Here is a 25,097-nt window from a genome sequence, read left to right as displayed (position 1 = left end):
TCTTAAAAGGCACTTTAAATTTCAAAGGTTAAAAAAAATCCTCTTACTTAATCCAGTTCATCAGCTCCACTGTATCTGGATCATAGAATTCTCTCAACTCGGAGAGTTCATCCATCATTCCTGGCCAGAACTGAAATTAAAAACAAAACAAAACAAAAACAAAATCCACCCCACACCCACGACTAGCACTAAGATTAGAGCGAAGAAGGAGAAACTGCACATAACTCGAGAACTAACAAACACGGTGACTGAAGACAGGACCTCCTAGCCTCTGCAGTCGACCCTCCCGGCAGAAGTGAGCTGAACTCAGAAGTTTCCAAAACTACTTTGATCCGAAGTGAATCAGGACTACAGGTGTCGTCAACTTTTAAGATGAGCTTTTATTTTACTCTAATAACAATCTATTGTATGTGGTGTCAATACCTAGTAAACCATTAATTTGGATATGACAGGAATAACAACCAGGAGAAAGTTCACAGCATATGAGAAAACTGTAACTAACACCATGCAACACCCCTTTAAATGCACAGTGCACTTGTGGACGACAGCAGCCCTTTAGAGCTGCAAAAATGCTCTGGAATAGAGAAATTTCACTCCATCCTCACAAGGACCAGAGAAAGATGATGCAGAAGGCATCATCACTATCGTATTTATTTTCCACTTTACTAGTACGGAGACTTTGGCTCAGAGACAGAACCTGATGTGACCAGGTCATAAAGTGGCAAAGCCATGACCTGAAACCTGGCTCTAGATTCAGCCCCGCTTTCATTGCACAACATGGTGATTATATTTTTTGTACTAAAAGTCTGGACACATCGTTTGATATACACTAATATAAGTACAGGTACAATGGAATAAAAGAATATTTGAAAGTAGGACTCTCCAGGAAAATGTGGTACATTTAAATACTCTATTTATGCCACTGGTGCTTCTTACTCAACTTGAGTAACTTAAGGATATGCAGATATAATGTAAAAATGACACTCCGAGTCTACTGCTTTCCTAATATAATTTGTTTAATTTAACAACTAATTAAATGTTAATTGTTTTATCAAATGACAATTGGCTGAACATACTTGATCATCTACATCTTAACGTGCACTGCAGAATTCATCTCAATACTGGAATGGAAGGCCAATGACAATCTATCTATGCTTCACTGATGTTGAAAATATAATAATTTTATTTAAGAACCACTACTGGAACCAAAATGGCCCCTGGCCGGTCTACAGCTGCGCTTCAGCCTTGTCACTGTCCTATCTCGCCATCTTGTCTTTGCTGCTCTTTTACATCTTGTCTCCCAGGTGGTGAACGAGGAAAACTGCTTGTGATGGAAAATCAGGTGTCAGTGCTACTGGTTCTGGGTTTTAGAAGAGATGTAATAAAAGCAAGTAATTAAATGATACCTTTGTAATATTTCAATTATCCATTATCTCTACTAATTCTGGTAATCACTAAACTACCAACTTTTTAATGATATGTTCTAAGTCGTTTGGTATAAAACATATTTTGAAAGCTGTGAATTCAATCAATATTAGATATTTTTCCAGTTTGAAAGTTGCTGTTAATTCTGAAAATGTTAAAATCTAGTCTAGTGGTAAACTCCTTAAATAATGTGAAAATAAGTGCTGAATTAACTAAATGCTGCTTCTAAATGACCAGCAGTCGTTTATGAGATTTCAGCAACCCAAGTTAGTTAATCAACACGAGGGTAATAATTTTACTAAACTCTTGATTTTAGACTGGAGACTAGTATAAGCTTTTCACTTTTAAACAGGATTATCCTAAAAAGACACAAAGCAAAACTGGTACTATGAACAGGAAATTTTGAAATCCTCATTACAATCACTGAGTAAAATTCAAATCAGGCTTTGAAACATAGGAGTTCGTATTACTTACAGATAAATCTGTTCAATAGTTGGAAAACGGATTTAGGGTAACTCCTAATATACATAATACCTTTATTTTCTTTGTGATTTTATATTTCACAAGTTTGAGAAGCTGAAATATATAAACTATTTTATACAGTGAAAGCTGGATGCAGTAGGATTTCTCCTAAAGTCCAGGACTTTAGGAGAGGCTTTGTCAATGGTCTTTGGAAGCATTCTTTAGAATTACTCACTCACTCAGGGACTATCTCCAAAGATTTCCTGGAAATGATAGCTTTTTCACTGGTTCTTCTATAGCAGTGGTTCTCGAGGGGCAGGGGAAAGAGATTTTGTCTTACCCCAAGGGGGATGTTTTTGAAGGTCACAACGGGAGAGAGGTGCTATTGGCATCTAGTGGGTAGAAAGCAGAGATGCTGCTCAACATCCCACAATGCACAGGACAGCCCTGTATGACAGAGAATTATCTGGTCACAGCGTCAATAGTGCCGGGAATAATGCTGAGAAACCCTGTTTGACGCAGGGGTTTCTTAAACTTGATGGTGCACTGGCACCACCTGGAGGGCTGGTTAAATCTCTGGACTCCACTCCCAGAGTCTCTGACTCAGTAGGTCTGGAGAGGGACCCAAACATCTGTATTTCTAACAAGTTCCCAGGCGATGCTGATGTTGCTTGACTGGGGACCACACTTTGAGAGTCAATGTTCTACAGCCTAATTTATTTCTTCTATGAGGTCTTTCCTCAATTTTATCAAGTGTAAGTGACTTGAGTCCTCAAATGGCTTAAAAAAATCAATAAAATTTCAAATAAATAGCTGAGACATACTTCTACATACACAGAGACAGTGGGAAAGACTGCTGTAGTGTGTGTACATCTTTGGTGAGACAAGAATGATGTCTCTCTTCTGTGAAGAGGACGTTCATCCCTTAGAATCAATGTGGAAAGGTAAAGTTACCTCATTCATTATTAAACGTGCACTCTCTTTTATCCTTAGTTGTTGGCTTTCCAGGTATTTTTAAGAAGTGTCATTTATTTACATTAGAGCAATGAGATTCCCAGAGGCAGGGTGGCAGAAAAAATCTATTTCTGTTTCCCACTGTCTAGGAGATAGCACGGTGCTCTGCCCACAACAGTAAATGTTTTGATAGGTAGGGACATGATTGAATAGACTTTGTGAAGTATTTACAATAGAATCATCCAACATAATGATTATCAAACTTTTTTTCAGTCTAAAGCTTTTGCTTCAAATAAAATCTTACATGAAAATATAAGCAAACAAAACGAAAAGCTGAGCTGCTATAGCCGGTCCTCTCTGGGGGTGAGCCCCCTCCCCTCATTTAGCCACTCCCCTCAATCAGGGGCTATACACAGGAGAGTTTGAAATCTGTTGTCCTAACTTAAAACAACATTTGAAGGAAAAAAATTTAAACTTAAAAAATATGTAAGATTTTTTTAAAAAGAGAAGGTGAGAGCTCAGCTGGATAGAAAAATCTGGGCCACTTGCCTGGGTGACAGTTCAAGCCTCTAAGTCTCAAAGATGTGCCAAAGAGTCACAAAGGAGTCAACCTGACCAACGACTCACTGACTCTTGTGGAGGATTCTCAGAACTCGAGCACAGCTAACACTGCTGCAGAAATTAGTCATCGACTGAGAATATGCAGAATGTCACTACTTCCTACGGAAACTGAAGGGCAGATAACAAGACTAATTTTAGATTATTTATTTATAGGTGCTCAGCCTTCTTACAAAGGTGATCTTAAGTATCTAATAAAATACGTAAGTTAAAGCACGATGCATTTTAAGATTTCTTACTCTATATAAAGCAGGTAACAGGGGAAAATAATTTTTCTACTTTGTTCACCTCGAAATAGGTCTAAAAACATCTTTATTTTCAGAATTTGCGTCAGCTGAATAGTAGGTCAAAACTATAATTAGTTACAATGGTTAAATTGTAGTAGTTTTTGCCATAATGTTTTTACTTGTTAAATACTATTTGGGAAACAGATCAGTTTTCCTATCAATGCCAACTGCCATAAGAAGCTAAAGAGATATTTATAATCTCTGCAAAGCACTCTATCTGCCAATAACACACAAAGTACACTGAGTCAAAGCAATTATTCTGCTAAATGATTAATGACAAGAACGAGGAAAATCAATCTTACCTTATAGCACAGATACAGGAGTATTAATATCGGTACCGAATATCGCATTATACAGATCTATGTAAGAAAGACATTGTTTAGATTAAAAGCATTTTGACCTTTTCTGCCTTACAGTTTTGTTTTGTAAACATGACTTTGTTTTTTAAACAACAGAAATATAATTTAATAGAGCATGAGTCTCCAATATGTAAACCAACTGAGTCGATGCAAGGGTCCCAATCATTTGTAAGATTCCTGTAGCGTCTACCATATTGCCACCTAGTGAATTTATGGGGCAAAACAACTCAAAACTGCATTTATAGGCTATTAATCATTACCATACACTTATTAATAATTGTTTTTAAGAGAATACATTATGATAATAATAGTGATAACTCTGGGTAATGGGATTATTAGCGATTTTTCTTTTTTGTGCTTTTCAGTATTTCCAAATTCTGTATAATGAACACTTCTAACCTATGGTCTGGGAACAAATTATTTAAAAAGATAAAATTAAAACTAAAAATAAAATTATTAAAAAAAATTCCTTATAAAATCATAATTTATCAATTATCTTGTTTTAGCTTCAAGTTTTAGTATCTATTTTATTATACTGATGTATGGGAAACTACTGAAAAAAGACCTGGTATGAGAGGAATACTCAGTCATAAAAAAGAAATGGAAAAGGGGACAACACTGACCCTCTTTGGGTTATAAAGATGGATCAACTTCAGAAGTAACTCCCATATTTCAGGGCTGCATAAGCCAAATGACGCAAACACACACATGTGTGACGTCCAGAGGTATTTCATTCTGTAAGAACAGAAACAGGCAAAGGTCAACAAGTGCTGGCTGCGTAGAGACCTGGAGTCTGAGGCAGCTGGAAAGGCAGGTGAATTGTCTGTGACAGTAAAGTCTTACTAAAACGACGCAGAACCATGGGTTAGTCACTAAGTCCAGCGCCTTTTGACAACTATCATATAAGTAAAAATAGAGGAATGCTGGTAATTAGGAAAAAACTGGTTATAAATAATATTTCATACTGGGAGAAGACAGTAAACAAGGACTTTTTTTGGGAACCATAGTTATTAATGAAGATGATTGTCAGTTTCCAAATTATATTGCTAAATTATATCAGGTAAAGAGTGGTTGGATAAAAAAAGAAATCAAACAAACAGATAAGACAAAAGTACCTCATTGTACTCAAGGCCAAGAATCCGAACAGAATGGTATGTATTAAGTTGTAGGCAGCTTCTGGTCTCAGGCCGATTGTGCACGTTCCCATTTTGCTCATGGATTGCTGATTTGTAGAATCACTGAATAAAATAGCAAACACACAAAATTAAGGCTGGGCACATAATGTTAATTTAGTCAAGTCTTTTTTAAAGATACAAGAAACTTATGCCTTCATATGTTTCGAAATGTATTATTTTCCTAAGATAAAATGAATCAGCATGGATCAATTCTGAATTTGTTTATGAGGCTGAAAGTGTCAGAATATAAATACATTAATAGGGGCCAGCCCCGTGGTGCAGTGGTTAAGTGCGCATCTTCCTCTTCGGGGGCCCGGGGTTCGCCGGTTCGGATCCCGGGTGTGGACGTGGCACTGCTTGGCACGCCATGCTGTGGTAGGCGTCCCATATATAAAGTAGAGGAAGATGGGCACGGACGTTAGCTCAGGGCCAGTCTTCCTCAGCAAAAAGAGGAGGATTGGCAGATGTTAGCTCAGGGCTAATCCCTCAAAAAAAACACCAGTAATAATTAGAATAAAATGGTAAAAATGTAAAGTGTTTCAATCTTTTAAATTACAAGAGAACAGCAAAAAAGAATCCTTTTGGAATCACTGAAACTGCAAGAGATCTTTAAAAATGTATTATCAGTATTTTTCAAACAAATAAGAAAAAGTAAAAATGTATGCATAACCTTGGAACTCAGTGCCTTTATGAACCAATGATCACATTTTTAACCTACCAATATCTCATTATGTACGTCTAACAGACAATTTTTATCAAATATGGCCACATTAAAATGACTACACCCTGGGGCTGGCCCCGTGGCCGAGTAGTTAAGTTCGCGCGCTCCGCTGCAGGCGTCCCAGTGTTTCGTTGGTTCGAATCCTGGGCGCGGACATGGCACTGCTCGTCAGACCACGCTGAGGCAGCGTCCCACATACCACAACTAGAAGAACCCACAACGAGAAATATACAACTATGTACTGGGGGGCTTTGGGGAGAAAAAGGAAAAAATAGAATCTTTAAAAAAAAATAAATAAATAAAAAAATAAATAAAAAAAAATGACTACACCCATAACATTAACAATAATTCCTTAATATCATCTAATACACCCAGTTCATGCTCTATTTTCCCTGTTTATTGCAATTGCTTTTTTCATGTAGTTATTAAGACCCAAAGCTTGCACACTGCATTTCATCAATGTCTCTTTAAATTATCTTTCAATTAATAAAAGTATTCCCCCCACCTTTTTAAGGTTTATTGGCTGAAGAAAATGTACCATCAGTCCTATAACTATTCCCACCTTCTGGGTTTGGCTGATTGTCTCCTAGTGGTGGTGTTTAATATGTTTCTCCATTCCCATGTTTCTTATAAACTTGTCATTAGATCTAGAGGTTAATTATTAGAGTCATGTTCATTTATTTTGGCAAGAGCACTTCATGGGGCTGTGATGTTCTCTATACTGCATCACACCGGGGAGCGCAGACTGTCTGCCGTCTCTGCATTAGCGATGTGGAGACGGATGAGCGGGCTCGGATGTTGCACAATTTGTCATCAAGGGGAAAAGGAAACAACAGTAAGGGCTGCCAGTTTAAGAGAAAAATAATACTTTTATAAAGGCCCCACTTATCCTTCACACAAATTCAATAAACTTAGATATGTATGATGCTTTTCTGTAACTAGGGAACTCTTATATCCTAGAAATCCTCTTTTTACCACCCTAGATTCATAAGAAAATTAAAATGATACTCTGAGGTAATTTTCACCACTGGTAGTAATCTTTATTTAAATATCATATATTACAACCCAAACTCTGGCTTCTGTATTGATACTAAAAGACTATTCCAGACAAGGAGAACATATGCCCTCATCTTCCCTTGATACCTGGGAGGATTCTGCGACACTTCCACTGTCCTCCCAGCCAAGCTAGAAAACTCTCACTAATCCCACGAATCCAGAAGAGAGTGCCCCTTCCAGCTGTACCCTTCACACTACGGCAGGCGTGTCGGATACACAAATAGCATCATCCTTCCTAGTACTAAAGAGGCAGAAGTCCTTTAAATACTTGGCGCTGATAAAATATCCTTCAAATTACTTAAAAGTTAATCATATTAAGACACTATAATTTTTAAATTACTCTCATTAACGTAGTGCTTTTCCTCTAATAAAGTCCTAATGTCCCTACCTGGTGGACGAGGATGCTCTAAAATCTTTATCTATAATCATATACCCAATCAGCTTCCAGAGACGGCTCACAGGTCACAGTGAGCACGGCAGACATTCTCACAAACTGCAGGCCACCCGCACCTCCCACTTTGCATGCAGTCTAGAGTCCTGTCGACACCTGGTGTGTCTGGAATAATATTAAATTATGCTGTCTAGAATAATTTCCATCTATTTTCACAGGGCTAAATTTTATCTTGAGCTAGGTATAAAAAAGAACACTTCTGAAAGATACTAAAATAGTTTATAGTCAATGAAATATTTTCATGGTTCAATGTTGCTTCATTCTTAATAATCATAAAACACCTCAAGTGATCCAGGCTCATTTTAACGACTTTTTCCCAGGACAGCTCTCTGGGGGCTGTGAATCACAGTTCACCAGCACCTTAACTGGCAAGGTAACTACACAGAAAATGGGCTTCCTTCTGAGCTTCATTAAGTTTTCACAAATGACAGTAGCTTCAACTTCTTACACTTAATTTTCTTTCAATTTAATAAGGAGAGTAAATGCAAAAAACTTCCAGCAGCTTGACAGGCAAGTATGCTACAAGTTTTTAAAAAATCTTTATTCTCCTTCACTTTTTCTTTTAGTAGATTAGTAGACATGCTAAGTTTTAAAAACATCAATTATTATGTAAGACTTTTAGTAGATACTAATAATTATGGTCCACTACAACTTTATAAGCCCTTCAACAAGATGCAACAAAATAAATAAATAGTAAACTCTTGATGTTTCACCAGAAATAAAAAAGGTAGCAAGAGGAAGACAGGTAGAAAAACACAGGAAACTAATAATGGGGAAAAAATAGAGATTATGAGTCAATAATAATACTAATGATAGCTAAAATCTACAAAATATTCTAGGCATAAGGCACTATTTTAAGTACTTTATGTTGTTTTAAGTTACTTCACAAAAAAACCTTCAGAGTAAGTACTCTCATTATTCCTTTTCTACAGATAGGGAAGTGGAAAGACCGAGAGGTTATAAAACAGGCTCAAGGATCACACTGTTCCCAAGTGTGCAAGCCAGGACTTCAACCCAGCCCAGTGTGCATGGCAGCCACTAGTTTTTGCTGTCTCTTAACTACTCCACCCGTAACTACTCAGAGTGGAGTCCACTCAAGATCGGCTATGTTCTCCCTTTAAGCTGAACAATACTACTCTGTTCTGTGTCTGATATTTTGATTTTCAACTTAGCAATTTTTCTGCAACGCAGAACAAGTTCATTAAAGCACAACATTCGGTTTCTGAAATATGCCGTACCTGAGATTATGGAAGGCCACAGCTAACGCTGCAATCACTGTGATGCACAGAACAAATATGTAAGCATAAAAGAGCAGAGTATCTGAAAGCCTTTCAAATGTATTAAAAGGCAGGAGGCCAAAAGCTTCTTCACACAGATACAGATTTGCATCAAAATCTCTAGGGAACAAATGGAAAGCAAAGCATTAAATTCAATACGAGACAAATTACAATTCTTTTCCTCGAAATGAGCCTGCAATTAATAGTTGAAGGCACAATGACAATTTAAGTTCTAAAGTCCCTGATGATTTAATATAAAAAAGCAAACATACACTTTAAATTCAGTCATACCTTGTTGCTCCAAACCCAAATTTTGCCTTCAGAAATTTAAATATGTGTTCGTCTGACTTCAGGTTAAGAATTTTCTATCGGGGAGGGAGAAAATGAAAACTGCTGTTAGTGCGTTAGGCACGCTTTCCTGCCAACATCCCACTGAACACACACACGCAGTATCCAGTTTCACAGGACTCTGCGTGTGCGTGTGTAAAATGAGTAAATGTTCACAACAGTTCTTAGAACTGAGGAATTCTAAAGGAGGGACTTGCAAGCTCCCTCCATTTCTTTTTTTTTTTAGCAGAATCATTTTTTTCAAACAAAATCTTATGCGTAAGTTCAATACGTAAAGTAGATAAAAGCTGAGCTTCTTCGGTCAGTGAGAGAGAGACGGCTCAAGCCCAGGGAAGACGATTATTCAGATCAGAAAACCAACGATACAATGATCTGAAACCTCATATAGGCCTACAGCTCGTAATGCCTGTTTGGCTTTGGGGTTTCTGTCCGGAGGTACAGCGGCTGTAAGACTCACTCACACAGAGACAGACAGCTCAGGACACAGCAGAAACCCTCAAGGGGTGAACAAAGGCCAGTAGTCATCATTACTGATTATCATTTTAATTCATATAGTGTTATTTTTAACTTATGGCTTACAAAAATCCATATAACATAAATAGGTGAAGAAACCGCTATCAGAAGAAAAATGAAGATAGAAAATAAGATGAATCCAGAACTGAGGTTAGTACACAAAATATAGTCACTAGAGAGGAGCCACTAATCTGGGCTTATGCATGCTAGTAACAAATGCAGAGAGGAAGACAAAAGCATTTATGTTACTCACGGGGTCATATGATTAAAAGAAACTAGCTGCTCAGAAGAGACCCTAACAGTCCTAGAACCGAGACTCAAGAGAAGTTTTGCCCATGGGTACAGCAAAAACAGGAGTCTCACAGACTGTGTTTCCAATTCCTCTCGTTGTAGGGCGCTGGAGAAACATCAAGCGCAACTCAACAGACGTTATTCTTTGGGGGTCCAGGCAGGCAGCTCTCTACTGGTGTAAGCCAGGCCCAGATCAGCACCCGTCTGCAGCAGGCAAACGGATAAACTGCACATCTTTCAGCCAGTCTCTCAGAAATGCTGATTGTTCTGCTCAGACGAGCTTTCGAAAAGTATGAACTATACAGAGTTTCCGAACACAGTGACAAGGATCGGGAGCGGAGGTGTGTAACGTGGCTGGCTGAGGGAAGAGGCTGTTCTCCTCTGACAGTCAACAGACAGGAAGAGGGCCTGCCGTTCTCTGTGGAGGGGAAGGAGCACGTCCTGCACAGGCAGACGTCTCCTGTCCTGAGATCAGCCGTCCAGGAGGGGTGAAACCATCTCCACGAATCTGTCTGTCTCAGAGTAAAGCCAGCTTATTTATTAACTTAACCCAACAAAAATCACGTCATCTTTCTTTCCACAGTGCAGAAAACTAACTCTAAAAAGTAGAATTTTTTAAATTTAGAGAAATATGTACTTAATGCTTTTAAAAAAGTTTAATAACTCAAAAGACGAGTTCAAGGAGTGAAATCAGTTTTTAGAATCAAGAAAATAATCCTGTTACTGAAACAAAGCTAAAACCGAGCCTGTTTAAAGTAAAACTGGTAACCTTCAGTAAAGCTAAATTAAATACGTCATTTTATTAACCTACCTTAACAATGTTGTTGAGAAAAAGCGTCAAACATAAAACCACAAATAAATGTAACAAAAGTTTCCCAAGTCTATTAAGGAAGCTTCCAGTTTTCAGATTTTTCTAGAAATTAAAAGAGTTAAGTTTTAATTCTTAAACTTTAATATAACTTCATAAATATTTAAGATGAGATTACTTAAGTATTTAAAACATTGGATCATACAGAGAACATTGCAACATATAGGGAAAATATGTGGAAAATATTACCTACTGATTTTCATGAGGTTACACCGTTTACAAAAGGTCTTAACATTTGTAACTTTCTAATAGTAATGAATTCCCTAATAATAAGCTCTAAGATGAGGAAATGTGTCCTAGTTTGTTTTTTTTTTTTTTAAGACCTTTGCAATTAGGGTATGGGGTCTGCCACTTAGAAGGTATTCAGGATATAGTGACTGAACAAATTTTTTGATCATTTACCCATTAATTCATATATCACAGACAGAACTATAGCCCAATTAAATAAAATATTGAATGGTGTAAAAAAAGTAAATTGTGCTCTTTGATATATGAGTTTTCTTATAACCCTCAGATAACTTTACAGATTATCAAATACAATAATGTCTAAAGAGTTCAAATATGAGTGACATTTATTTATAATTAAGGTTGAAATGATGAATGAAAACTAGCGTTTTTGACAGTCAACTAAAAAGCCTGCTTTTTGTTTTTTTTTTGGTGAGGAAGATTGGCCCTGAGCTAATGTCTGTGCCAGTATTCCTCTATTTTCTACGTGGGATGCCACCACAGCATGGCTTGAGGAGCAGTGTGCAGGCCCTTGCCCAGGACAGGAGCCCATGACCCAGGGCCTCTGAAGTGGAGCACGCGAACTGAACTAGTACGCCACCAGGCCGGTCTCTAAAAGCTTGTTTTTTAAAATCTTTGTGACAGTTTGTCCATAGCAGCTGTCACTCAAAGAGTAATAAGAAAAAGGAGTTACTACTCTCGAAGTGGAAAGAAAATGGCTTCTTGATATAGTTCGAGAAAGAAAACAGACTTTGTGACATTATTAAGGAAAGAAACTGACCCTCAAATCTGAAGTAAATTTCAGAAACTTTAATTATATAATAAAGCAAAAGATGAGGTCAATATTTTCAAATATGATACCCTATTTATTTGGATTCTCAGAATTCTCAAAACAGAGTTAATTTTATTTCACTTAAAAATCAATATGATATGGAAGGACAGGAGAAAGAGTAGTGTTACTACATCAAACAATAACAAGGTGTCCACCAACTTGAAAGACTGTGACGAACACATTCCCACAAGCAAGAAGTTCTTACTCTTGAGTTCACACATGAAAAAAAAAAATTTTTTTTGTCTTTTATATCAACTTTAAATCAATGGCATTCAAATAAGCATCTTTGGCTAATCCCTGAATTATGATTCCAATTCTCTAAGAAATAATAAATGTCAAAACAAAGAGATGGAACATCAGAAAGCTCAAAAACAGAAATATACCATGCACTTCAAAAAAAGGGCAAATAATGCCACTAGTGCTTTTTAGTGGGACTTTGGTCTTAAATTTTCCTTTGTATGCTGTATGAAAATAAGGTCCAATCAATCACAAAATTAAGAAAAAAGTTTACTGTGATTAAGGACAAAAAAAGTCCTACCTGAAGTTTTCTTGCAATTAATACTGAAAGGTTAAAACTGATAAGCAATGATCCAAGAATCATGGAATTAAGAAACTGAAGAACGCAGACCAGGAGCAAACCTGTTATCTGTATACCATACAGCCATGTCACCTGCAACAAGCAAAGATTACATGGTTATACAGATTTATCGAGAGACTACCACATACCGACGTGTCGGTCACTAGGCTGGATACCTCTCAAGTTACAAATAACGCAGAAAACACATCTAACTTCAAGTAACACAATCTGAAAAAGGAAACTAACTCACATACATACCAGCTGTTTATTTACTTTTTTTTTTATAAGATTTTATTTTTCCCTTTTTCTCCCCAAAGCCCCCCAGTACATAGTTGTATATTCTTCATTGTGGGTCCTTCTAGTTGTGGCATGTGGGATGCTGCCTCAGCGTGGTCTGATGAGCAGTGCCATGTCCGCGCCCAGGATTCGAACCAACAAAACACTGGGCCGCCTGCAGCAGAGCACGTGAACTTAACCACTCGGCCACGGGGCCAGCCCCCTGTTTATTTACTTTTTAATTAAGAACATTTTAAATTTTATAACATTAATTAAAGAGGAAAGAGAATATGAAGTAGCAGAAGCAAGCAAAAAATATTCTGGAAATAGGCAAATGCAGTTTGCATCTGCAATTTTCTTCTAAATTCTTTTAGTTATTGTCTGCAGACAACAATCAGCATTTCTCGTGTCCCGCTATTCCCTAACTTCCCCAACTGTACCCTTTAGGACTGTGTCCTGCATGGCTTCATCTTATCTGTCTGCGTTGCGCCTAACTCCCCCACTAGACGGAACTCCCCCTGGAGCACGGCCTCAGGCCCTTTGACCTCACAGGTCCCGAGCAGGCAGCGCAGTGCAGCGGTCAAGACCATGGTGCTGATGGTGTAAACCAGCTGTGGGACCTTAATGTGCTGGAATTGGCTCATCTGTAAAAGAGGGACCATGACACCTTCCTCAAGGTGCTGCAAGGACCTGGCATGGGGGCCGGCTATGCTAACGTCTTACAATGCCTAGCACCTAACAGGCACTCACCAGCAACAGCTCTTGATGTAATAAAAATTGCTGACAGGTTGACACTGAAAGAAGCAAAACTCAACCAACCCAAACACGAAAAACATCTCAAAGAAAAAGAAGATAGCCTCTAAGAACGAGTTGATACCTTTTTTCATCTTTCGAATTAGATAATTTTACATTCATAATGGCATATGAAAAATTCTACTTTTATCAGCACTGTAGGGTCTCACACGCTCATCAATAAACTTTGAGCCCTTTAAGAGCCATGTGTCCTCTGGCCCCCTGCTGGGCAGGACGCCAACCACCTGGGATTTGTCACAATCAGGGGCCCTGGCCAACCTGGATCTTCTCTCATTCAAAGAATGTCACATCTTGAAGGCACACAGAGCCCTTCCATGTGAGCTGCTGTTCCTGGAAACGCTGGTCCTACCAAGGACAGTCCCTCTTGGCAAGCACGCAGCCTCTGTCCTCTGCCTATATAATCAACCCCCTCTCTGCCCACAGTAGCAGGTTCACAACTCGTCCAGCCAGCCGCTGCTGGACATGCCCTATGCCTAAGTCCCTGTAAACCTCTATGTCTCATATGCCGTCTCCAGGTCTTTTCTTCCGTCTCTCCACACCATATCCGCCACTCTTGCTCAACTGGGCATCGGGCCAGACAAGTGGCAAATCAGATTTTCCCCATAGTTTGGTTTTCTTAACCTCAAAGGAAGCAAACCCACATTAAGCATTTAAAAGCATGGCCGGTAACAGTTCAGTGCTTCTGCTGGGTGATAAGGAAACTCGGGGAAATTGGTGCTGATAGTTCTTAGGACTAAAACTGTAGGAGATTTAGAAAATTCAGAAAAACATAAAAAAGCAATGGTAATGGACAGAAAAGTGGGCTCTAGAGTCAAAATATAACATTATTACCTACAGAAATTATCTTGATTTCATAGTGGTGTATGATATTTCATGTAGCATTTATTTCACGTTATAATTTCTCATATCAATGACTATTCTGTGAAAATTTAATTTTAAATGGCTACATAACATTCCACCATATGCCATAATTTGTCTGCCACTGGATCATTTAAGTGTTTCTAGCTTTTTATTATTATTGAAATGAGTGTTATTACGAACCTCCTTCTAAAAAATCCCTCAGGTCATTATATCTGATTAGTTCCTTATTTTGTTTATTGCTGTGTCCCTAGCACCTAAAACAATGCCCACTAAAGCAGTGTCGCTCAATAAATACTGGAGGAATGAATGAACGAAAGCACTTCCTTAGAACAGATTCCTAAAAGCAGAACTACTGGGTAGAGAAGAAATAGTTTTTCCTTTTTAACAGCTTTACCGAGATATAATTCATCTATCATAAAATTCACCCATTTAAAGCATACAATTCATGACTTTTAGTTTATTAACAGAGTCGTGCAAATATCACTACAATCTAATTTTAAGATATTCTCATCACTCCAACAGAAACCCCATATCCATTAGCCCTCACTCCTCATTTCCTTCCCCTGGTCCCTGTCAAACACTCATCTACTTTCTGCCTCTATAGATTTGCATACTCTAGACATTTCATACAAACAGAACCACACGATATGTGTTTTTGGTGACTGGCTTCTTTTAATTAGCACAATGTTTTCAAGGTTCATCCATGCTGTAGTGTGTATCAGTATTTCACTCTTTTTATTGAACAATATTTCATTGTATGGATATACCACATTTTGTTTACCCATTCATCAGTTGATGGGCATTTGGGTAGTTTCCACTTTTTGGCTATTGTCAATCATGCTGCCACGAACATTCATGTACAAATTTTTATGTGGATATGTTTTCATTTCTCTTGGGTATCTACCTAGCAGTGGAATTGCTGGGTGACACAATAACTCTATGTTTAACATCTGAGGAAATGCTAAACTGTTTTCCAAAGTGGCTGCTCCATTTTACAATCCCACCAGTAACATGAGAGTTCCAATTTGTTCATATCCTTGCCAACATGTGATATTATCTTTTTTTAAAAAAATTTTTAGGCATCCAAGTAGGTGTAAAGTGGTATGTCATTGTGGTTTTGATTTGCATTTCCCTAATGACTAGTGATGTTGAGCATCTAGTCATGTACTTAGTAGACATTTATATATCTTCTTTGGAGAAATGTCTAATTCCAATCCTTTGCTCAAGTTTTATTATTGAAAGAGTTGTCAAGAGTTCTTTATATATATTCTGGAAGTCTCTTATCAGATAAATGATTTGCAAATATTCTCTCCCATTTTGTTGAGTTGTCTTTCACTTTCTTCATTGTATCTCTGAAGTACAAAATTTTTTATTTTGATGAAATCTAATTCATTTATTTTTAGTCACTTGTGCTTTTGGTGTTATATCTAAGAAAGCTTGGCCTACTCCAAGGTCATGAAGAATTATTCCTATCTTCTAAATATTTTATGGTTTTAGCTGTTACAATTAGGTCTATGACATATTTTGAGTTAATTATTGTGTATGGTGAGAGGAGGGAGTCAACTTTATTCTTTTACATGCAGATATCCAGTTATCCCAGCATCATTTGTTGAAAAGATTACTCTTTTTCCATAATTATCTTGGCACCTTGTTGAAACTCTATTGACTTTATTTCTGGTGAGGGTTTATTCCTGGTCTCAATTCTATTCCATCAATTTATGTCTGTCCTTCTGCTAGTATCACACCATCTAGATTACTATAGCTTGGAACTAAGTTTTGAAATTTGAACGTGTGAACTTTGAAGGAAACTTTATTCTTTTTCATGATTGTTTTAGCTATTCTGGGTCCCTTAAGTTTCCATATGAATTTTAGGATCAGTTTGTCCATTTCTGCCAAAAATATACCTGGGATTCTGAGAGAAATCATGCTGAATCTCTAGATCAATTTGGGGAGTATTGCCATCTTAACAATACTAAGTCTTCCAATCCATGAAGATGGGTATCTTTTCCAATTTATATAGGTGTTTAAAACTTTCAACAATGTTTTGTACTTTTCAGAGTATAAGTGTGTACTTCTTTTGTTCAACTTATACCTAAGTCTTTTATTCTTTTTGATGCTTTCCCTTCTAGGAAGTATTTCTACCTTTTTCTCTTTTCTACTGAAGTATAAATGTTTTCCTCATTGATTTGTAGGAACTCTTAAATATAACAACTCATTCACAAATATATATTTTTTAAATAAAACATTTGTTTGTTTGCCTTTATTTGGGTTATAGCGTTTTTTGTAGCTGGCAGTTCTTTTTATATGAAGTAGGCACACTTCTAGGAAAAAACAATAGCTTGGGTTATAACAAGATTGTATAGTTTATAAATGTAACGATATTCTAGGTTCAAAAGAAACATTACTGGTGAGAAACCAGAAATGTAAAATTGAGCAGTAAGTTACATTAGAAAGTCCTGGATTATTGGTGGTACATCTGATATTCTTTCTCAGGTGCTATTAGTCCAGTACAGTTTAAAAACAAGGCAGCAATATGTTCTTTTTCCGTGGAATAATTAGAGCTTTCTTCAGTGGATCATGCTCATGCTGTTCATCATCATTCATAATTAACCATGGTTAGCATTTGTTTAACACTCATAAAACACCAGGTGGTGTTCTAAATGACTCAGATATATTAACTCACCCAAATCTAGGCATTTTGGCTCTAGAGACTGTGTTCTTATCCACTATGCTCTGCTGGCTAGAACATTAGAGCCAAAGAGACTCAGAACTTCGGTATCAAAGTCTGTTGAGTTTTTAATGCTCCAAGGCAATTATGGAGTCTTCCCAGAGGTTATAATTTTACTGATCTCTGAAAGAACTAGCTTTTTACCTCACTGATTTCCTCTATTTCTTTTGTTTTCAATTTCATTGATTTTTGCTCTTTATTATTTTCTTCCTTCTGCTTGAGTTGGGTTTATTTTGCTCTTCTTTTTCTAGATTCTTAAGATGGGAACTTAGATTACTGATTTCAGATTTGTCTTCTTTTCTAACGTAAGGTTTGACATGTTGCATTTTTGTTGTGACTGAGTTCAATGGCCCCTCGAGGCTTCCTCTTTAACACGTTCTTTAGAAGTGTGCTGCTTAGTTTCCAAGTACTGGAAATTTTCTTATGTTTCTGTAGGATTTCTAGTTTGAATCCTTAATTCAATCCATTGTGTATTCTGTTGTTGCTGGGTGTTCTATAAATGTTGATTAGATCCTACTGGTCGCTGTTGTTGTTGAATTCTATGTCCTTAATGATTTTCTGTCTGGTGTTTTATCAATCGTTGAGAGAGAGGTGTTGAAGTCCTCAGCTCTCTGTGTGGATGTGTCTGTTTCTCCTTTCAGTTTTGTCAGTTCATGCTTCACATATTTTGCAGCTCTATTGTTTGGTGTATGCATATTTGGAGTGCTGTGACTTCTTGTAGGTTAACCCTTTTATCACTATATAATGTCTCTTTCTGTCCTAGTAATTTTCTTTGCTGATGCCTCCTTTATCTAATATTAATATAGCCATCTTACTTTATTCTGATTAATGTTTGCATGGTATATCTTTTCCCAGCCTTTTACTTTCAATCTACCTATACTGCTTGAAGTGAGTTTCTCGTAGACAACAGTTGGGTTGTGCTTTTTAAATCCTCTTTACTCATCTCTTTCTTTGAATTGTTGTATTTAGATCATTTACCTTTAACGTAATTATTGGTATGTTAGGTCTTAAATGCACCATTTTACTGTTTCCTGTTTGTTCACTCTGTTTTTCATTTCTGCTTTCTTTTTCCTGCCTTCCTGTGGGTTACTTGAACATTCTTAGAATTCCATCTTATTTATTTACAGTATTTTAGAATGTACCTCTTTGTATAGATTTTTTAGTGGTTATTCTGGGTTATCACATTATATGTTTATAACTTATTACAATCTACTGGTGTGGATGTAGCAGTTTGAGCCAAGTGTAGAAAATTCACCTCCCAGTCCCTTTACTCTTCTCATTTACAATTTAACTGTCTTAAATATTTCTTCTGTGTACATTATAAACCACATATTATAATTTTTGCTTTAGCCATCAAACATAATTTACAAAACTCAAGAGGAGAAGTCTATTATATTTATTCATATTTTTACTCTTTTCATTGCCTTTTCTTTCTTCCTGATGTTCCCAGATTTCTTCTATCATTTCCCTTTCTTTTTCAAGAACTTCCTTTAGCCATTTTTTAAGGGTAGGTCTGTTTGGAACAAATTCTATTAGTTTTCCTTGATCCAAGAATGTTTTGATTTCACCTTCTTTCCTGAAGGATATTTTTGCTGAGTATACGACTCTAGGTTTACCATTCTGTACTTTCAGGACTATGGTTTCTGATGAGAAACCCACTGTCATTCCAAGTGATTCTCCCCTATAGGTTAAATATCATTTTTCTCTGACTGCTTTCAAGATTTTTTTCATTATCTTTAGAAGTGTGATTATGATGTATTGTGGCATGGATTTATTTGGGTTTATCCTATTTGACATCAGCTTAGCTTCTTGATACTGTAGGTTTCCATCTTTTGCCAACTGGGAAATTTTCAACTATTCCTTCAAAACATTTTTTTAAATACTTTTTTCAGCCTCACACTCTTCCTCTCGTTTTGGGATTCTGATTACATGAAGGTTAGATCTTTCGTTATAGTCCCACAGGTCCCTAGGCTCTGCTCATGTTTTTCCAGTCTATTTTCTCTTGTTCAAATTAGGCAATTTCTAAATTGTTCTATTTTCAAGTTCACCGATTCTTCCTTCTGCTTCACTCCATTCTGCTGTTGAGCCCATCTATCGAGTTTTAAAATTGTCATTATTGGAATTTCTCAGTTCTAAAATTTCCATTTGCTGCTTCTTTTTATCTTCTATATCTTTCTTAAAAGTTTCTATTTTTCTTTTACTTCCTTTTTTATTGAAGTATAGTTGACATGTAATATTGTTAGTTTCAGGTGTACACCATAGTGATTCGACATTCCTACACATTGCAAAATAATCACCATGATCTAGTAACCATCTGTGACCATACAAAGCTATTACAATATTATTGACTATATTCCCCATGCTGTATATTACACCCCCGTGAACTATTTATTTTACAACTGGAAGTTCGTACCTCTTAATGCCCTTCACCTATTTTACAAGAACCCTCTATTCCTGCCCCCTGTGGCAACCACAAGTTTGTTCTCTGTATCTATGAGTCTGTTTCTCTTTTGTTTGTTCACATATAAGTGAAATCATGTGGTATTTGTTTTCTCTGTCTGACTTATTTCACTTGGCATAAAACCCTCTAGGTCCATCCATGTTGTCACAAATGGCAAGATTTCATTCTTTTTTATGGCTGAGTAATAGTCCATTGTGTGCGTGCATGTGTGTGTGTGTATACACAACAGCTTCAGCATATATATGGGTCTTATTTTTTAATCTGTTTAGTCACCCTATGTCTTTTGATGGAGCATTTAGTGCATTTACATTTAAAGTAATTATTGATGGATATGTACTGACTGCCATTTTGTTAATTGTTTTCTGGTTGTTTTTGCAGTTCTTCTCTGTTTCTTTCTCCTGCTCTTACTTTCTTCTCATTGTGATTTGATTACTTCCTTCAGTGTTAGTTTGTATTTCTTTCTCTATTTTTTGTGTATCTATTATTGGTGTTTGGTTTGTGGTTACCATGAGGTTCTTATATAAAAACCTACGTACACAGAAATCTATTTTAAGTTGATGGTTGCTTAAATTTGGGTGCATTCTAAAAGCATTACATTTTACTCCCCTCCCCCCATTTTGTTCTTGATGTCACATTTCACATCTTTTTATTGCGTGTATCCCTTAACTACTTGTAGATATAGATGACTTTACTACTTTTGTCCTCTAACCTTTGTTCTAGCTATCTAGGTGGCTGATCCACTACCTTTACATATGTTGGCCTTTACCAACGAGATTGTTTTCTTTCTTAATTTCTGTATTTCTACCTATGGCCTTTTCTGTTTCAGTTAGAGAAGTCCCTTTAACATTTCTTGTAAGGATGGTTTAGTGGTGATGAACTCCTTTAGCTTTTGCTTATCTGGGAAACTCTTTAATTCTAAGTGATAACTTTGCTAGATAGAGTATTACTGGTTGTAGGTTTTCTCCTTTCACCACTTTGAATATGCTGTGGCACTCCCTTCTGGCCTGTAAAAATTCTGCTGAAAAGTCTTTTGCGGGCTCCGTTGTATGTAACTAGTTTTTCTCTATTTAACTTTTGATATTTTAATCATAATGTGTCTTGATGTGGGTTTCTTTGGGTTCATCTTATTTGGAAGTCTCTGTGCTTCCTGAAATTGGATGTCTGTTTCCTTCACCAGGTTAGAGAAGTTTTCAGCCATTATTTCTTCAAATAGGTTTTCTGTCCCTTTCTCTCTTTTTCCTTCTGAGACCCCTATAATGTGAATGTTAGTATGCCTGATCCTGTCTCAGAGGTCCCTTAAACTATCCTCATTTTCTAAAATTCTTTTTTCTTTCTGCTGTTCCTATTGGGTGATTTCCACTACCCTGACTTCCAGATCACTCATCTGTTCTTCTACATCATCTAATCTGCTGTTGATTCCCTCTAGTGTATTTTTCATTTCAGTTATTGTATTCTTCAGCTTTGATTGGTTCTTTTTTATATTTTGTATCCTTTTGTTGAAATTGTCACTGTTTTCATCCATTCTTCTCCCAAGTTCAGTAACTATCTTTATGACCATTACTTTGAACTCTTTATCTAGCAGATTGCTTATCTCCGTTTTGTTTAGTTCTTTTCCTGAGATTTTGCCTTATTGTTTCATTTGGAACATACTCCTTTGTCTCCTCCTTTTGCCCAACTCTCTGTGTTTGTTTCTATGTATTAAGTAGTGCAGCTACATGTCTTGGTCTTGAAAGAGTGGCCTTGTGTCTTGTGGGACCCAGCAGCATGGTCCCCCTGGTCACCAGGGCCAGGTGCTCCAGGAGTGTCCCCTGTGTGTGTGGGTGGCATGTGCCCTCCTGTTGTGGTTGGACTGCAATTGCTGTGGGACACTGGTGGGTAGGGCAGGCCTCCAGTGTAGCTGGCTGCAACTGCTGTGAGCACTCTGATGTGCTGGGCTGGCCCTCTGGGGTGGAGCCGCTCTGGAGGAGCACCAGCTAGGGGGTCAGCAGGACAATGCTGGGCTGGGGTGAGTGGTGCCAGTAAGGTAGATGAGGAGAGTCAGAAATGCTGCATGCCAATGCCGGGCCCACTAAGTAGAAGGTGAGCAAAAAACCAAAATGGTGCCCACCAGTGCCTCTATCTGTGGAGAAAGTTCCAGCAGATCCCTACCCCTCTGGCACATGCCCTAAACCTGGTCAGTGAATCTCATTCACACATGACCCAGGTGCTTTTCAAACTGCTACCTCTGTGCCAGGACTCACAGTGAGCAAATTTTTGTGTGCACCCTTTAATAGTGGAGTCTTGGTTTCCTACAGCCCTCCAGCTCTCCAGGTGTCAGCTTCACTGGTTTTCAAAGGCAGACGTTATGGTGGTTCATCTTCCTGGTGCAGATCTCCATGGTTGGGGAGCCTGATTTAGGGTTTGGACCCCTTGCTCCTCAGAAAGGACCTCTGTGGCTGTGATATTCCTCCCACCTGTGGGTTGCCACACTGGGGACCACATCTCCACCCCTCCTACCCATCTTGATGTGGCTTTTTCTTTACATCCTTAGTTGTGGAAAATCTTTCCGGCTTGTCTTTAGTCGCTCTCAGAGATAGTTGCTCTCTACGTAGTTGTACTTTTGGTGTGTCCATAAGAGAGGGCAAGCCCAGGATCTTCCTAACTCGCCATCTTGATCCCAAGTCAGAGAGTTTCTATTTTTCATTTGTTTCAAGTGTGTCTGTAATTGCTCAATGAAAATTTTTTATGATGGCTGCTTTAAATTCCTTGTCAGAAATTCAACTTGTGTCTTCATGTTGGCACCTGTTCATTGTCTCTTTTCATGTGAGAGATTTTCCTGGTTCTTAGTATAATAACTAACCTTCGATTGTGCTGTATTATGCTATGGGACCCTGGATGTTACTGAAGTCTCCCATGGCAGCAGGCCTCCCCTGACACCAGGCCATGCCATGTCGGTAGGGGAAGGATGCTGCCTCACTAGTTCCAGATGGGGATGGATGTCCAGGGTGCTCACCTGACCACCAATGACTTTTGTGGGGCAGGGGAAGGAGGTGTCTCATTCCTGCTGGGTGAAGGTGAAAGTTTAGGCTCCTTACGAGGTTTCTGCTGACACCATCTTCGCTGGGAGGGGAAGGGGATACCTCATTACTGCTCCTCACGTGGCCTTCACTGATGCCTGTGGGAGATGATGAAAGCTTGGGCCCCCACTAGACTTCTTCTGACAGCCCTGGCAGGAAGTGGAGAACACCTCGTTACAGTTGGCTGAGGGCGGATCGAGACTACTCAATGAACTTTTATTGTGGAGATGGGAGTGGGGCTGCAGTTTTTTTCTGTGGTGTTTGGCTGAAACAGGATAGTTAACATCCAAAAGTTTTCTATCTTGCTAAGCTTCCCCTTTTCTGATCCTTTTGGCTTTTTCTGAGTCCACTGGTATTTCCCGGTTGCTGACTTTTCCAGCAACAAGTCTGAGATATATGAGGCAGAAAGAAAACCCTGGGAACTCACTGCCATGTTCTTCCTCTGGTCTCTAGGTCTCTAGGCAGTCTGCTTTCTCTCCACCTCTCAAAATCTTTTTATATTTGTTTTATATATACTGTCCAGCGCTTTCAGTGGTACTTACTGGAAGGAACAGGGCAAAGTGCACTTACTCCATCTTGTCTGGACCATACGGAGTACTTTAAAATTACCTCTTAGGCATCGATCATTAATGTGTCTTGTTGTTTTCACAATGGGCTAATAAAAGTTTATTAACCTCCATATTCTTAGTCTTATTGATGCAAAAGTATATGCTTAATAATACCATTTACTGTTCTGCTTTATACGTAAGAACCTGCACACATTTCTGACTGAAAACTTGAGCTTTTGATGGTCAGATTTTCCATCACATGTGGCAAGATGAGACCAACTGAAGAAGACAGTGCTTCTTGTCACACTATCAGCTCTGAATTTCTATTACCTTTTTCTGTATCGATGATTCTGATGTTTTCCCATTTGACATGATTAGAGATCAGTGATTCCAATTTGTGAAGAAATTAAGGCTTCAAGAAGTTAAATTGCTTGCCAAAGTTTAAAGAGCCAGTTATTGTCAGAGCTGATAATAGCAACTTGATTTTACAACTCAGGCTCCTTTCATTATAATACCACTCTCTCTTAAACTCTGATGTTTATAACTTCTTCTAACAACAACCTAGTTTCAAATATAAAAATTCCACGAAGTTTAGAAGTGAATATGAAATAAACTAACTATATTATTCTTTAAGTTTTGTGTGTGTGCCAAAACAGTACCTTTCATTCTGTTTCCTAATTTAAAAGAAAAAAAGAAATGCACGTCCATTATAGAAAAATTCAAAAGATCTATAACAAAAAGAATATAAGAACATCAATCACATAGCTGACTGCTAATACTTTAACATCTATCTCTCCAGAACCTAAGTCTCATTCTCTCTCTCTGTTTTATTTTTTCAAAAGGGAGAGGGGAAACTAAAGGTTATATACTACTCTATTATATAGATATGCCACATTTATCTAACAATATCCTATTGCTATTGATTTGTTTTCAGTTTATTATTACAGCATTACAGTACTGCGAAAATGAACATATTTGATTATTTCCTTAGGATAAATTTCTAGAGGTGGAAGGGTTGGTGAAAGGGCAAACACTTTTGCTTTTTGGTGAGGAAGATTTGCCCTGAGCTAACATCTGTTGCCAATCCTTCTCTTTTTTCACTTGAGGAAGATCAGCCCTGAGCTAACATCTGTGCCAATCTTCCTCTATTTTTTGCACATGGGATGCCTCTACAGCATGGCTGATGAGTGGAGGAGGTCTGCACCTGGGATCTAAACCCCTGAACCCAGGCTACCAAAGCAGAGTGCACAGAACTTTAACCACTCAGCCACAGGGCTGGCTCCTTGGGCAAACACATTTTTAGGCTTTTGACACATACTGTGAAATTACACTTTAGAAAAATTATACACTACAGAAAAATTTTATGTATTTTTTCAAAATGGCTCAATATAACATTTTTTATCTTAAAATGTACAGAGTTCGGGGCTGGCCCAGTGACACAGCGGTTAAGTGTGCACGTTCTGCTTTGGCAGCCCAGGGTTTGCTGGTTCGGATCCCAGGTGTGGCCCTGGCACCTCTTGGCATGCCATGCTGTGGCAGGCATTCCACATATAAAGTAGAGGAAGACGGGCATGGATGTTAGCTCAGGGCCAGCCTTCCTCAGCAAAAAGAAGAGGATTGGCAGCAGTTAGCTCAGGGCTAATCTTCCTCCAAAAAAAAAAAAAAAAAAGTACAGAGTTCTTTTCAAACTACTTGACAAAAAGGTAGAAAAAAGTGATATTACATACAAAGAGAGGAAGGAGGACCAGCTGGCCTGGGAGCACATGACATGGAGAAATACAAAGGCAACCAGGCACTCCTTCCCTTCAGCTTACAAGTCACCATGGATAGGAAAAGCAAATATGAACAGACAGGAATAGACTCAGCTTCATTTGTACATATGGCTTTTAGAGGCATCTGGAGCTCTATTATCATC

At 37.9% G+C, this 25,097-nt stretch overlaps 1 protein-coding gene across 8 annotated transcripts in view; it reads right to left on the bottom strand.

The window, feature by feature from the left end:
- Positions 1-25,097, bottom strand: part of DPY19L3 (dpy-19 like C-mannosyltransferase 3) — a 76,129-nt gene that overhangs the window by 19,247 nt on the left and 31,785 nt on the right. For 6 of the 8 annotated variants that reach the window (XR_011422276.1, XR_002810661.2, XM_023649475.2 and 3 more), the window contains exons 9-16: positions 12,401-12,532; positions 10,749-10,850; positions 9,077-9,150; positions 8,747-8,905; positions 5,221-5,343; positions 4,729-4,840; positions 4,049-4,105; positions 48-130 (exon numbers count right to left, since the gene is read on the bottom strand). Coding sequence is in view for 6 of the 8 variants with exons in the window: in XM_023649475.2 (XP_023505243.2) it covers positions 48-130; positions 4,049-4,105; positions 4,729-4,840; positions 5,221-5,343; positions 8,747-8,905; positions 9,077-9,150; positions 10,749-10,850; positions 12,401-12,532 (842 nt within the window). In the remaining 2 variants the exon portion in view is untranslated. The remainder of the gene's footprint in view (positions 1-47; positions 131-4,048; positions 4,106-4,728; positions 4,841-5,220; positions 5,344-8,746; positions 8,906-9,076; positions 9,151-10,748; positions 10,851-12,400; positions 12,533-25,097) is intronic. The other 2 variants (XM_070223992.1, XM_023649477.2) reach the window with 1 other exon arrangement.

This window comes from Equus caballus, chromosome 10, assembly GCF_041296265.1.
Source record: "Equus caballus isolate H_3958 breed thoroughbred chromosome 10, TB-T2T, whole genome shotgun sequence".
NCBI lineage: Eukaryota > Metazoa > Chordata > Mammalia > Perissodactyla > Equidae > Equus > Equus caballus.
This window is presented reverse-complemented; position numbering and strand designations above follow the sequence as displayed.